This window comes from Phaseolus vulgaris, chromosome 7 (assembly GCF_051622355.1).
Source record: "Phaseolus vulgaris cultivar YP4 chromosome 7, ASM5162235v1, whole genome shotgun sequence".
Taxonomy (NCBI): domain Eukaryota; kingdom Viridiplantae; phylum Streptophyta; class Magnoliopsida; order Fabales; family Fabaceae; genus Phaseolus; species Phaseolus vulgaris.
The window spans coordinates 55,553,365-55,568,154 of NC_143504.1; the positions used below are offsets into that span (position 1 = coordinate 55,553,365).

The window sequence follows — 14,790 nt, forward strand, 5'->3', positions numbered from 1 at the left end:
AAAAGCACTTCTGAAATAAATAAAAAAATACATAATATGAATAAAATAAACATGAAACATAATAGGATTCTAAAGAAATAATGCAAATATGAAAATTTGACCTACACGCAGACCCTATTTAAAAAATTATAGAGGGTATTTTGGTTCTTTCCCTTAAGTGATAGAATGTATATTCAATAATTTTAAAGTTAGTAATTAAAATATTAATAATTAATTATATATCACTTTATAAATTTTAATAATAATGAAAAATACTTTAGATATCAGTGTACTTTAGAACAATCACCAAAACCAACTTAAGTGTGAAGTTAGTATTATATATATATATATATATATATATATATATATATATATTTATTGAGGATTTTAGAAAAACAGTATTATAATTTTATTGATTTTAATTAAATAAATTAAATTTAAAAAATGTGCATCCATTGAATGAATAAAAAGACTAATTAATAATTAAAATGTATTAAGAAACCAATAATTATGGGTAGTACTGATTGTTAAGTAAGTTTTCAAAAACCCATTCAAAAAGATAAAAAAAATATTAAAACTGAAATTTAGAGTTATTTATTTATTTTTCTTCAATCAAACAGTTTAATTTATATGTTATATTGAAGAAAAAAAAAACTGAACTTAACAACTTATTTTATTTGGGAACAGGCGTTACTAGTGGATTTTTTAGTCTTTATTTTTATTTTTATTATTATTATATATATATATTTAAATATAAATTTAGGTGTATTTGTATGTATGAAATATATGTTATTAAGTCTGTTAAAAAACTGTTATTCATTCAAATTTGTTTTTGATAATTCTTTTAAATAGAAAAATTAATATCCCTCACAATTAAGTGAAAACAAATAAAATAAAATTAACGTACTCTATTTTCATTTCCAGACAGTTAAATGGAAACAAATAAATTAAAAAAATTCTTATTTAATAAAAAAGAATATTAGTTTAAAATAGAAAATTAACCCAATCTCATTATGGTGTGAAAGTATTTTTTTTAATAAATTATTTTTTTCTAAACTTGAAGATATATTTTTTCCTAATCTATATTCACCCAAATCTCTTTATTTCTTTGGTAATATAATAACTAATGTATTGATTATAATATATGTGGTTGAGTATATCTTCAGATCACTTTACTTTCTCTTTAAATACTTTTGTACTGACATTTTTTTTCTTTTTTTAAACTCCAATTTTAATCAAATAGTAGTTACACTTACCCAAAAATTCAATAAATTAATATTTTATTTTAAAATTTAAAATACTAATATATATCATTATAATATTATAATGGATTATCTAAAGAATATTTTGATTTTTTTGGTGTGAAGGTTTTTTTTTTCTAATAAATTATCTTTTCCAAACTTGAAGATATTTGTTTTCCTAATATATATTCACCCAAATCTCTTTATTTCTTTGGTAATATGATAACTAATAACTAATATATTGATTATAATATATGTGGTTGAGTATATCTTCAATATCACTTTATTTTCTCTTTAAATACTTTTGTACTGACATTTATTCTCCTTTTTTAAACTTCAATTTTAATCAAATAGTAGTTACACTTACCAAAAATTCAATAAATTAATATTTTATTTAAAATTTAAAATACTAATATATATCATTATAATATTATAATAGATTATCTAAAGAATATTTTGATTTTTCTTGTGTGAAAGATATATTTTTTCCTAATATATTTTAACCCAAATCTCTTTGTTTCTTTGGTAATATGATAACTAATGTATTGATTATAATATTATAATATATGTGGTTGAGTATATCTTCAGAATCACTTTATTTTCTCTTTAAATACTTTTGTACTGACATTTTTTTCCCTTTTTTAAACTTCAATTTTAATCAAATATTAGTTACACTTACCGAAAAATCAATAAATTAATATTTTATTTTTAAATTTAAAATACAAATATATAGTATTATATTATTAATGGATTATCTAATGAATATTTTGATTTTTTCTAGTGTGAAAGTATTTTTTTCTAATAAATTATCTTTTTCAAAGTTAAACATATATTTTTTCTTAATATATATTCACTCAGATCTCTTTGTTTCTTTGGTTATCGGATTTGCAATTTTTCTCTGAACATTGTGTAAACTAAGATTTTTGACTTTGTTTCCTTTGTGTGCATCTCATGACATAAATGTCTTCATCATCTCAATGTTGTGCAGTTTTTCCTGAAGAACTGATGATAGAGATTTTGTCAAGGGTTTCAGTGAAGGATCTCATGCGATACAGGTGCATTTCAAAATGGATGAACCACCTCGTTTTAGATCGTGCATTTGTTAAACTGCACCTTTAAAGGTGTTCCAAAAACACTAACATCTTATTAACCATAGGAGATTACGAGCGCAGTAAAACCATGTGTTGTGCAACATCATGTTCTTTACAAAGTTTACTTCAAAATCCATCATCCATTGATTATTCTCATTGTCTTGGGTGTATGCAACGGCTTGGTTTGCTTGCAAGATTCTCACTATGTAGATGATTGTGAAGACTTCTGGGTCCGATTTTGGAATCCATCCACAAGGCTAATGAGCGAAGATTCTCCATGCGTGCGCTTTCCTTCCGATGATTCGTTTATATTCGGGTTTGGGTTTGGCTACGATGATTGGAGTGACACTTATCAAGTTGTATTTTTGGATAATAAATCAGAGAAAATGGAGGTTAGTGTTCATTCTTTAGGTGACAGTTGTTGGAGAAATGTCTTAAGTTGTGATGCTTTGGAGACGTTGAGTCTTTATGGAGTTTATGTGTGTGGTACTATAAACTGGTTAGCACTTCCCAAATCCGAATCTGGTTTTGATTATAGATGGAGAGATGTTACCATGAATGAAATAAAAATATTATCTTATGATGTGAAGAATGAGAAATGCAATTATTTGTCCATGCCTGATTTTCATTGTGAAGTGCCCCATGATGAGCCTGTGATTCAGGTTTTCAAGGGATGTTTGTGTCTTTCTCATCGTCAAGGGACACAGCTTTTTGTTTGCACAATGAGAGAGTTTGGAGTTGCAAAATCGTGGACACCGTTGCTGAATATAAATTATGAAGATCTTGATATTCATGTTCTTCATGGCATGCCTACTATTCCAATGATTTTGTGCATATCTGAGAATGATGATGTTCTGCTGCTTGGAAGCTATAATAGTGCTGAATTCTTTCTGTACAATAAGAAAGATAATAGGATAGATCGATAAGAAGTTTTCAATGACAAAGAGTTTTATTACTTCTCTTATGATTATGTTCACAGCTTGGTTTTGCCATATCGAAATTAAGTTGTCTTATGTTAGTTAAATTGTGTAAGAGGTTTCACAACTTCATGATTTGAGATTAATATATTCTATTTATTACTTTTGTTGCATCATTTGACACTTGTTGCTAGTTTATGGTTCTAGTTCTCTTTCTAAAAAGCCTGCACCTATTAGGCTGGCCCAGCAACATTTGCACCACGTTTTTTTATGGACGGTTTATTCCTGCACCTCCATATCTTCTTCAAGCACCTCCACACACAACATGAAAATACATGTTTATCCTTCTTATGCCACCCCATAGAATAACTTCCGGATTATATAATTCAGAAACGCATTTGAAAAAAGACTTCTGGATTACATAATCCAGAAGTTAAAAAAGACTTCCAGATTATGAAATCCGGAAAGTAATCATGCATCTGAAAAAAGACTTCCAGATTACATAATCCGGAAACTAATTACAAATTTAAAAAAATGACTTCCGGATTATGTAATCCGAAATATTACATAGGGGCATTTTTGGAAATACGAAAATCTATGGAGGTGAGAGAAGAAGGTATGGAGGTGTAGGAAGAAGTAGCCTTTTTTATGTCAGGACCACTTCTTTCTAAAAAGCCTGGGCTTTCACTCGGCCTAGTAGTTTTATTATTTGTGACCCCTGTTTTTATTTATAAACTCACAGCTTTCATTTTTGCTATATAAAATTGTAATTTTGGCAGTACACCCAAATAAACTCTGAATATCTGATAACAAGTATCATCTTTTATTCAATACCTTCTTTTCAAAAAAGTTGAAGAAAACATGTTTGAATAATATTTACACAAATAATAATATTAATTTATAATTTACACTTTCTCCACATCATTCGTAAAACAGTATTATATATTTTTCAATCAATATAAACAATAAAAACCATAAAATATGAAAAAAATTAAAAATATCAAATATAATTAACTATCGATTTCGATTTTGATACTATTAAGAATCAAACAAAAATACACATTAAGAAAATCTTCATCTATTGTCAATAGATGAAGATAAGTAATTATCGAGTTCCGTGATTTAAGTATAACACCTTCCCTTCAATTTCTTAAATTCAAGTAATCATTGATATTTTCATTATTTATTTTTAGCTAGCATTCATTAATCTTTTAATCTCACTCGAGTTTTTTCCCTAAATATTTGTGCATGGAAATTTCTCTTCAATTGAACCCAATTGTATATTTAACGCAAGAGTAAAATAGTCTATGAGTTTTTAGATTTTTAATTTATTTTATTTTATTTTTTTTGTAATTTCTTATATTAGGTTGTTAACTATTTCTATATTTTATAATTACACAGTTTTATGGAAATTGTTTTTATTAGTGTATTGACCTAGTAGTTTCGGTCCATAATATATAAACATGCTTATGTTGACTTTTGTAGAAGTTAAATCTCATTTTGTGAAATTGAGTTTTTTGCTTTGTGAGAGAAATTCTATCTAAGTTATTGACTAGAAAATTTGAATTCTTATCTTTTAATTTATGTGAAATAAGTAAAAACATTTCTTAAGGATTTTATACCCTCTTGACAACTCTCTTGAAACTTTTTTTTTCCAGAAATAGCAAATGAAACACAGTAGACTAAAATACTTATATAAATAGTATTTGAAGAAGAATCTAAGGAAGATGGAGAAAAAAACATGAAATAAATAAATAAATACAAGAAACATGACAAGAAAATAATAAAAAGTTGCTTCCAGAGGTATTTACAAGAGGAGGATAAAAATTAAAAAAACATTATAGCTTCTAAATTTTAGACATTATAAAATATTTTAGTAATATAAAAGAATATTTTATAATATCTTAGAATTTAAGGTGTGAATGGTTAAAAAGGACACATTCACAATAATAACTTTCTTAAAAAAGTTATCTCCAAGTATATGTAATGATTTTGACTACTTCACATGTTATTTCAAAGTATAAAAGAAAATAAGAAGTTACATGAAGAATTTCTACCTTCAAATGTCATGTACTTTTAAAACTACTTCTGCATGTCACTTTCAAGTACAAGTACATGTAAATGTTTCACATGTATTTTTCTTAATCCATATGATAATGAAGATTAAAAAATAAACTTTGTATAATGGTAGGATTAGTGAGAATTAATATTATAATTAGCTTAATTAAGCTTGTATTTAGCATGTGTCATCATTATTTTACATTTATAAGATTTTTTCTTGTGTTCACTTAAACTCAATTTTAAAAGTTTAGAATAAATTATATAATTATCAATAAGTTTAATTTATCTCCTAAACACACACCTGAATGATTGAATGCAAATTAAATATATGAGACAACTTTGAGAATCTATAAGAAAGTTTTACTCTTATCTTAATTCTTATGCAAATTAATGTATACAAGTAAGAACCCAACATAATTAAGTTCACTTGATGAGGAGTGTTGAAAATTGGATTAAACTTGCCAACCTTATAAATAATTTTGAATAATTTTAGCCCCAAAAGTTAGAAATGTTGAATATTTTTTGATTAATTTATTTAAAGTGCTGGTTGCTTGCAAGGAAGAAAACGGAAGAGAGAAAAAGGAAAACTTTCTTTCATTCTCTCTGTGAAGTTTATTTCATCAAGACCTAAATTCCTGACACCCACCGATAATTGATTTCAATTACATAACAACGAATCAAGAAGACTCTTTACAGAGAAATACACAGAAAATGGTGTCGGCGAACCAGGAGATGGTTGTTTTCTGCTTCGACACCCTCGTCGCTCACTACAACAACCAGGAACCTCCTCCTCCTGCTTTCGATCAGGCTCACCAGTAATTTTTCTCTCTTTTTATTTTTATTTTTTATATATAACTTTTAATTTTTCTTTATTCAACTTTTTTCTGTAAATGGGAAGAAATCTGTTTGGTAATTGTGCTGGCTTTTTTTTATGAGATGGGTTACTGTTTAAATTTTGTGATGATCGCAAAAGTTTTTTAATTTTTGCTCGAATAAGTGATTCTGCCATGGGAATATGCTCAAAGAAGGTCATAAGTTTTCTATAGGCACTTACAAGAGAAGAAAATAAGGTGAAATGAATTGAGTTTTTATTAAGTTGAAATCAATTCACGCACCTATGGGAGGAGTTTGATAAGATAACTGCTTTAAAAGTTAAGTGCATAGGTTGGTTTTAACTTGTGAGAGAAATTCACTTGATTTTTTTTCTATTGTTTCTAGAGGAGTTTATCCAAACAGAACTTAATTACAAATGGGATTTGGAAATGGAGGAAGAAATTTCGTCTTTGGTTTAAAGAAAGAAAAAAATTGTTTTCTGTTTAGTTAAGTCATAATTTATACCTGAGCTGTGTTATGGAAAAGGATATTTTACTAGATGGACTCAGTTAGGAAATTTCTTTGCCTTGAAAGGGATTAATATCTGATTTTTGATCGGGGATATTCTTTTGCAAAAAAAATAAATTCTACTTGTGAGTTGACATTATGATATGATATGATCTCCTTGTTTGAAGCAACTGTGTTTTGTTTTTAGTCCATTGTTTGTTACATGGAAGAAAGTTGTGAATGGAGGAGATCCTCGACTTCGAGGATGCATTGGAACTCTGGAAGCACGCAGCTTGATCAATGGGCTCAAAGATTATGCACTGACCAGGTTTGTTGATGTTATAGGGTATCTTCTGTTTTGTTGACGCGCAAATGCCACTTGCTTGCATTTATTTGAACTAATCATGTTGTTCCTCATACTTGCATTATTAATACATTACTTATGTGTCTGTGTTCTGTGTTTGCAACATCTTGCAGTGCCCTCAGGGACCGAAGGTTTCCACCCATACAGGCTAATGAGTTGCCGTTATTGGAGTGTACAGTGTCTCTTCTTACTGACTATGAAGCTGCTAAAAATTACCTAGATTGGGAGGTATGTGCTGATTTGATTTCTGGGTTATTGATGGCATAACGCAACTGTAGATAAGTTTTACCCTGTGGCCACATTTTCTAATACTGTTAATTTGGTCTTATAAACTCTGACATAAAAAGTTGATTAATAATTTGAAGTAGATGGGAAACCTATAAAGAATGATGTAATATCATTCAAATGAGATTACTAATGTTGACATGTTAAATATTGTGCTCTTCATTACTCCGATGCCATGAATGGTTTCCTTTATCAGCAACAGAGGATCTTCTATAAAAGCAAAGTCTACCTCTACTTAGCTCTAATGATTTTATTTTGCTACAATCTATGATAGGAAACAGTATGTGCGAATAAGGGAAGGAAAGCGAGAGAGAACTAGCAAGAAATATTCAGAGAGAATTTGAGATTTCAATTACTGTAAAATTTATGGATTGAATTGACTTAACAGTGAAAATAGAATTACATTATATTTATATTAGGAGTTAGGAAACTAACTGTATAACTTAACCAAATGGCTGTAATGACAACCTAGCTAACTAATTTAGTTTAAGTCTGGTAACAAACTTTAATAACTATTACTCGAGTATAAGAGAAACTGAGAAATGAAAATAAACTTGTAGAAGATGAAACTGTTCTATATTCTTACATAATATAGTACAAATATACCTAGCTAGCTGCTGACTCTGCAGTTTGTTATTGAGAGGTTAATTATGTATTGTAACTACCTGACTAACTAATTACCTAATAACCAAATGTGGATACAACAGAAAGTAATTCTATATATTGCCAGTAGTTACTCTAATATTCCTGTCACACTCAAGGAGAATGAAGTCGTGAAAATTGGTTTGAGGCCCTAAGTTTGTCATGTAACTCACATAGTGAGAAACATCAATAACTTATTTGAGCTGTTATTTGAGATTGGATTCATGTTGATAACCATCACTTGGACATCAAACAAGTCTAGTTCCATGTGTACCTCTAATGTATCTCTAAGGATACAATTTGCCACCTTCCAATTGTTCTCTAGGGCTGTTAAAGAATTACCGTGCTCATGCCCATAGTTAATCTGTTGTCTTATGCGAGTGGCATATTGCAAGGAACCTACAGTGGACTTTGCGTTTGTTATCTTCCATGTTTGCCTTGATGAATAGGTGATGAATATGCTTGTCTTAAAAGAGCAACGCGGCACCGTTGGAGAGGTGCTTGACCTCAATACCTTAGTAGTCTGGCAACACTGCACTAGTGTAAACTCATTCTGAACTTTAAAACATGGTAAAGATTATTTTTACATTCGTGTTCTTGAAGAAAAGTAGTTCACTAATTCTATTAACACTTAGATTGCATTTTATTTATTTTCTCGGATTCTATGGATGATGATATATACTGTTAGCTTGTTCTATCAATGTTGTGGAGCTAAATCAGTTGTTTACTTAGTTTTTTAATTGATGACGTTCAGTCTTTGAATGTAGAATACTGACTTGCTAGATAATGTAGAATTTTAAGTTATATAAAATATTAATTCTATGACACTGTTGTATTTATACTGTCTTTTGCACTTTTAGACTGCATCAGTTTGTTTGCAGATAGAAAAGCATGGTATAATTATTGAATTTTCCGATCCTGTCTATTGCACAAGGCGAAGTGCCACATACCTGCCTGAAGTGGCTGCCAATGAAGGTAACTTTTGTTCTCTATTGAATATTGTTTTACATTTTGGAAATGACATCTGAGTCACGAAATTGAAATGCCACAAATAAAAGTTGTCACGTGTTCCTTCCTCTACACCTGACTCCCTAAAATTTATTAGAGAGAAAGTTCATGATAAGGAGGAAAGCTTATACCCTATAACAGAATAAGTTAGAAAGAACTAAATAATTATAACAGCACAAGCTACCAAATACTACCTGAAATGGTAACTCCTAAAATTCTTGTACCATAGCAACTTGAGGGCTTAGAGGAACAGTTCCTATCTACCCTGAATGGATACGCAACGCCAATTGTGTATACTACATTTTAAAATTAATCTAATGGTTTGCGTTTAACTGAATCTAGTGAATTATTGCATGTCTCAATTTGTATTGCTTGGGTTTACTGCCAATAATATGTTAAGCAGAGAGACTCCTCTAACCAAATTCTAAAAGAGTGAACAACCACAGATTGCCCAAAAATTTCACCTCATTCTTACCATAAGCCGTTATTGTTGATAATCAAAAGCTACTTCAAAGTAAAACATCCAATGTTAACCAAATACCCAAAACAATTATGAGAAGGCACCGTATTGTGTAAATTACTTGCCCTTCTTCTGTAACTGTTCATTCAAGTAATTAATACTGTAAACATTTTTAACCTTTCATGCCCAATTTTTAGAAAATATTTTTTTATTTTATTTGCTATCACATTTTTTCAAAAACAAAGGATAATTGTACTAAGGTTTATAAATAATAGTTTTATGATTAAATTAAAATAATATCAAGTTTGTGATTAAAGAATTAGATTGGTGGTTTTTTACTTGATAAAAAATCTATTTACAAACCTTATGATTAATACAAAAATAATTTTTTTCATAAATTGCATTTTCATCCAAATCACCTAAAAATATATGATTAGTGTTCATCCAAATCACATGAAAATATATGGCTGTGTTTGAATATAAAAAAAAACTAACATACAGTTGGAGGCTCCTCTCTATCCGAAGGTATGAGAGAGGTTATGTTTGGTTCGAATCCATGACCAACTGGTCACCAAATGTGATAATATGGGTAAATATTTCTGTCAAATTTAAGTAATACTCTATTCTAAAACTCTCCTGCATGTTAAAGTTCATTATGCTTTATACCCCTCAGAAAAAAAAATAAAATAATATAATTTGAGAATGTAGAATGGAGGGAGTAGGATGATTATTTGGAACAATCATGGGGCCAGATGATACTTTGGGAATGATGAGTGGCAACATGATGACAGTGGAGAAGATTGAAACACTAGAAAAATGCATGCTGGAGATGTCATGGTGTTAGGAAAAGCTAATGAAGAAGATGGCCAGAATAGAGAATATGGCTGAATGCCTGAAAGAGGCTAAACTTGCGGAAATTGAACAAGGCAGAAGGGTAAAAAAATGGATTGACATGATAGGAGTTAAAGCTGATTTGAATGAAGAATTAAAACGTAAAAGTAGTACACCAAATTTTGGGAGCTCAACAGTGGAGTAGTAACAAGACTAGTTGGTATATAAGCTTTGACACAAGGTGGAAATTATGGTGTTCTAGGTAATGAATGAAGCACTAAATTGGTATGATATATATTATGTCTTCATAAAACCTAGACCAATAAATTTATACTAATCATATTAGGGAAGTGAACTTATCTTAAAGAACAACCCAAGAAGCCATTAGGAAACTTATCTTAAAGAAGCACCCAAGAAGCCATTAGATATTTTTGGATATTTCCATATATTCTATAGACAATTGGATCCATAATGACATTTCATGTGAGTAACTAAGGTTGTTGCACTTGTAACATTTTAATCTACATAATTTCGGCTTAGTCTTGTTTCTTATATTTTTGCTAACTGCATGGTGATCTTGTAACCATTGTCTTCTGGAATTCCTCGAACACAATTTTTTGTGAATTTCATTAATTTATGGTGGAAGTGAACATGCATTCCTTGCTTTTCTTCTTTGCTTCGGTTTCAGGTTGGACAAAAATAGAGGCCATTGATTCTTTGATACGTAAATCAGGGTACAATGGTCCAATAACCGATGAACTTAGGAAGGATTTACAGCTAACCAGATACCAAAGCACCTTATTTACCATGAACTATAGGGAATACGTCTCCTATGTGAAGGAGAGAAGAGGTGAAGCTCCTATTCTTGCAGCAGCTAAATCACCTAACTAATCAATTCTGCAGCTAAACTTTGTAGAGGCTGCGTAATATATTTGCTAAAAAAGAATTCTATTTTCAATAGAATTAACAAATAAAAAAGAGAAAACCCACTTGCCAAGGGTTGGAATCAATGTTTGTCTAACCCTAATTACTGAAGTGATTGGTGCAACTTTTCTATACTCTTCAAATTTGTGTGATTTTGTACTCAGTTCCTGTGAATGCCCTCTATCACTCAATTCAGCAGTTTATGAAACTTCTGTACTGTTGAACTGTTTTCTGTCACTCTTATTGATAACAGGAATTTCAATATTTCTCCTATGTTGACAAATATATTTGAAAACCCTTGAAACTAGTTCTTGCATTTTACTGAAATATATCAAAATTAGGGACTAGAATGATGAATATTTAGTATCTCAGGACTTATATGTTTTTATTACTTTTGAGACAACTTAGGTGGGGGAGAGTATGTTTTAAGTTTCTTCAGTTTTCCGTACATACCGTACGGATTTCTGCTAATTTTTTGAATAATATAATATATCTTTGCCTTTCGAAAAAAATAGAAACTAATCTATTTACAAAAATATAAAAATGGTAGTAATTATTTTCACAGAAAATAAAAAAATTTGTAATGACTAATATTTTTTTAATAAATTCTAAAACCAAAAACAGTATATACAAAAAAACACCACAGATATTTATAAAGAGTGGATTTTACAATATTACTGATGTAGAAAGTTCTATATATTCAATTTGTTTAATCATTATGTGTTGTTACTATAATCCTTTTTTTATTATTAAGCAATTCAAATGTAGTGTCTATTATTATTCTAATAGTCTTTGGCTGCAATCCAACACTCTTAAAAGATAATAATAAGGAGCCACAGTTAACTTCATAAATATAAACAATAAAAGATTATGAAATAACAAGTGTTGATAAAGTTTCTATATAACTGAAAAAGTCTTTTAATGGCTCTTAAATTAGTTTTTGGATCTGAGTATGTTTTAATACAATTTTTTTGAAAGGAGAAACTAACATTCAAGTTCTTCGAAAAAAAATAAACAATGATTAACAAAGTTGAAGACAATTTTTATTAATAATATAGTTATCATACATATATCATTATGTTATTTTATAAATAAAAAGAGTTTATTAAAGAATAGAAAGGATAAAAGATGTGGCCCAAGATTTAGACGAGTGGAGTAAAACATATAAATCAATCCAAATGAAAGAAAAATCCAACATATGTCAACCTTATTAATCCACATGGACCACGCAAAACTCCTTTTTCCCACAAGATCCTTTAAAATTGTTTAAAATAACACTAAACAAAATTATTAAATAAAAATTAATTTTAGAAATTAAAATAATTAATTATTATATTAATTAAATTAAAGATGATTTTACAAAATTAAAAAAATTATTAATATTTAAAATAATGTGTGTTATTAATAAAAAATTATAAAGTAGGTTATTTAATAATTATTTATCAAGATTTTAATTACTAATTATTTTATATTTTAAATTAATCTCTATTAGTATTTTTTAGAAACTTATTTTATATTTTAAATTAATTTTTATTAGTATTTTAGAAACTATTTTAGAAAAAACCTGAAAAAAAGACTATATCTTAACAACCTTATTATCAAGAAACCAATTGTAAGAAAATTATTTGAAAACTTATTAATAAGTAAAAGATTTTAAAATACTAATTGATTCCTTTATACAACTTATTTTTGTTTGTTATTAATGTACTGTTATCCAATGCCAGATTCTAATATATAAAAGAACAAATCCTTTAACAAATATCATTTAATTAATACAAACTCATAGTCTTTATTGGATAATTTTACTTTTTTATCATGAAAAAAATATAAATAAATATGGTCCACTTAAGAGACAGATCAACCCTAATACACAGCATAATGAAGGGCATATCACAAACCCTACCAAAACACACTCCAATAAAGTGTTTACATCTACCTACCAAACAAACAATACCTACCAAACAAACAATTCCAACCAAACCGTCAAATTAATAAAACTTAAAGACTTACTATTTAAAACCAAAAAAAAAAACATCCTCAATAACACAAGAAAGACCATCCAACTGGCCTAAAACAGTCGCAAGCTTTTAATAAAAAAATACATACCAGATGATAAACTTTATATAATATATATTATAATTATTAAGATGCACTTACTTTTAATTAAAATATTTTCAAAATATATTTTGAAAGAAACTAAAATTATAATCTGCTAATATTTTTCTTTAAAAATATTCTGAAATGTCTCTATTGGAAGCTTTACCTGCAGAAAAGTAGGAAGCAGTGTGATGGTCACGGGTATAACAGCAATGTTCTTGAATGAAATAATAATATTCCGAAGCACAGTGATTACAAGTTTTGTCAACAATAACAATTTAGGAAGTTTCTTACACTTTAATATTTATCTCTCTCACCACTGAATATAACAAGGAGTTACCAGATTCAGAAAATATACGTAAAGTGTTTATGAGCCACACTTGATTAGTGGTGACAAATGGTGATAAGTAAGTAGAAATTGTTCATGATTTGATCGTGATCGTTCATGATGTGATGGAGACTAGATATTTACTCACAATTACTTCTTTTATATAAATAACAATGCAAAAACAAAACATTGTATCAACAATCATATAACGTGTAGTCTAACTCTAACACATGTTTTCATTCTTCTATAACTTCATTTTCAGTGTAACTTATAATCTTGATTAATGATAAAATTATATCTGTTTAATTAAATTAGGTCATCGATAAATATATGTTGCAAAATTTATTTTAGAAGGTTCATAAATTTTAAGGATTCAAATTAACCAACAAAGCTCACAAGATTAATTAAAAGTAAAATTAATATCATTCACTGTCAGAAAATTAATTTTATAGACAAAATAATTAGTTACGATTGAATTAAATATTATTTTTGAGATTAAAAAATTATTAATATTTAAAAATAATTTTTAGTATTAATAAATAGTTTCTAAATTAATATCTAATAAACTATCAATTATTTAAATTGAAGTTCACAGTTAAAATTAAAAACTTAATAGTTAATTATATATCAATTTTTTTTTATCAATAATAGAAATTATTTTATATATTAATAATTTTTTTAATTTTTTATAACAACTAATTATTTTTATCTCTAAAATTAGTTTTTATTTAATATTTTTTTAATGATCAACCAACAGAAATATCTGTGAAAAATCTTATAAATTTGATGATATCACTACAAGAAAATCATGAAATAAAAATCAATTTTTAGAACCAAAATAATTAGTTACAATAATAACTAAATTAGAGACAATTTTAGAAACTAAAAATAAATTTGGTTTTTAAATTAGTTTCTATTATTGTTAAATAGTTTTTAAATTGGTATTTAATTAGCGACCAAAGTTTTAACTACCAATTATTTAGACAAGACAGTATATAGTTATACATTGTTCTTCTAAGGTTTGAGGTGTTCTTTTTTATTTTATTTTCAACAATTTAAAATCATAGTGTCTTTTTATTTGCAATAATTAGTATTATATTTAGTAAAATTAATAATAATAAGAATAAGCATAAAGATAAGACAGTCGTACAAAATGTAGGTTACAGTATAACAAAAAAATAATTCAGTCGTAGGTGAGTGCTTATAAATCACATATATGAACCTTTGTTCACCCACCAAAAC

At 27.8% G+C, this 14,790-nt stretch overlaps 2 protein-coding genes across 3 annotated transcripts; both read left to right on the forward strand.

Annotated features, from left to right (window-relative positions):
• Positions 1-2,180: 2,180 nt before the first annotated feature.
• On the forward strand, positions 2,181-3,315 carry LOC137829445 (F-box/kelch-repeat protein At3g23880). The gene is given in 2 exon segments (XM_090304854.1): positions 2,181-2,467; positions 2,469-3,315. Coding segments are annotated over 2 exon segments (1,134 nt in total).
• A 2,336-nt stretch (positions 3,316-5,651) lies between these two features.
• Positions 5,652-11,430, forward strand: LOC137830409 (AMMECR1 family). Of its 2 annotated transcripts, none has more exons than XM_068637729.2 (5): positions 5,652-6,104; positions 6,818-6,937; positions 7,087-7,201; positions 8,782-8,875; positions 10,888-11,430. In XM_068637729.2, exons 1-5 carry the CDS (start codon positions 6,001-6,003, stop codon positions 11,088-11,090), a joined length of 636 nt encoding a protein of 211 aa, XP_068493830.1. In that variant the 5' UTR covers positions 5,652-6,000; the 3' UTR covers positions 11,091-11,430. The 2 variants fall into 2 exon arrangements, with proteins under 2 accessions (XP_068493830.1, XP_068493829.1); XM_068637728.2 differs by having other exon boundaries at positions 5,719-6,104; positions 8,761-8,875.
• The last annotated feature ends 3,360 nt before the right edge of the window (positions 11,431-14,790 follow it).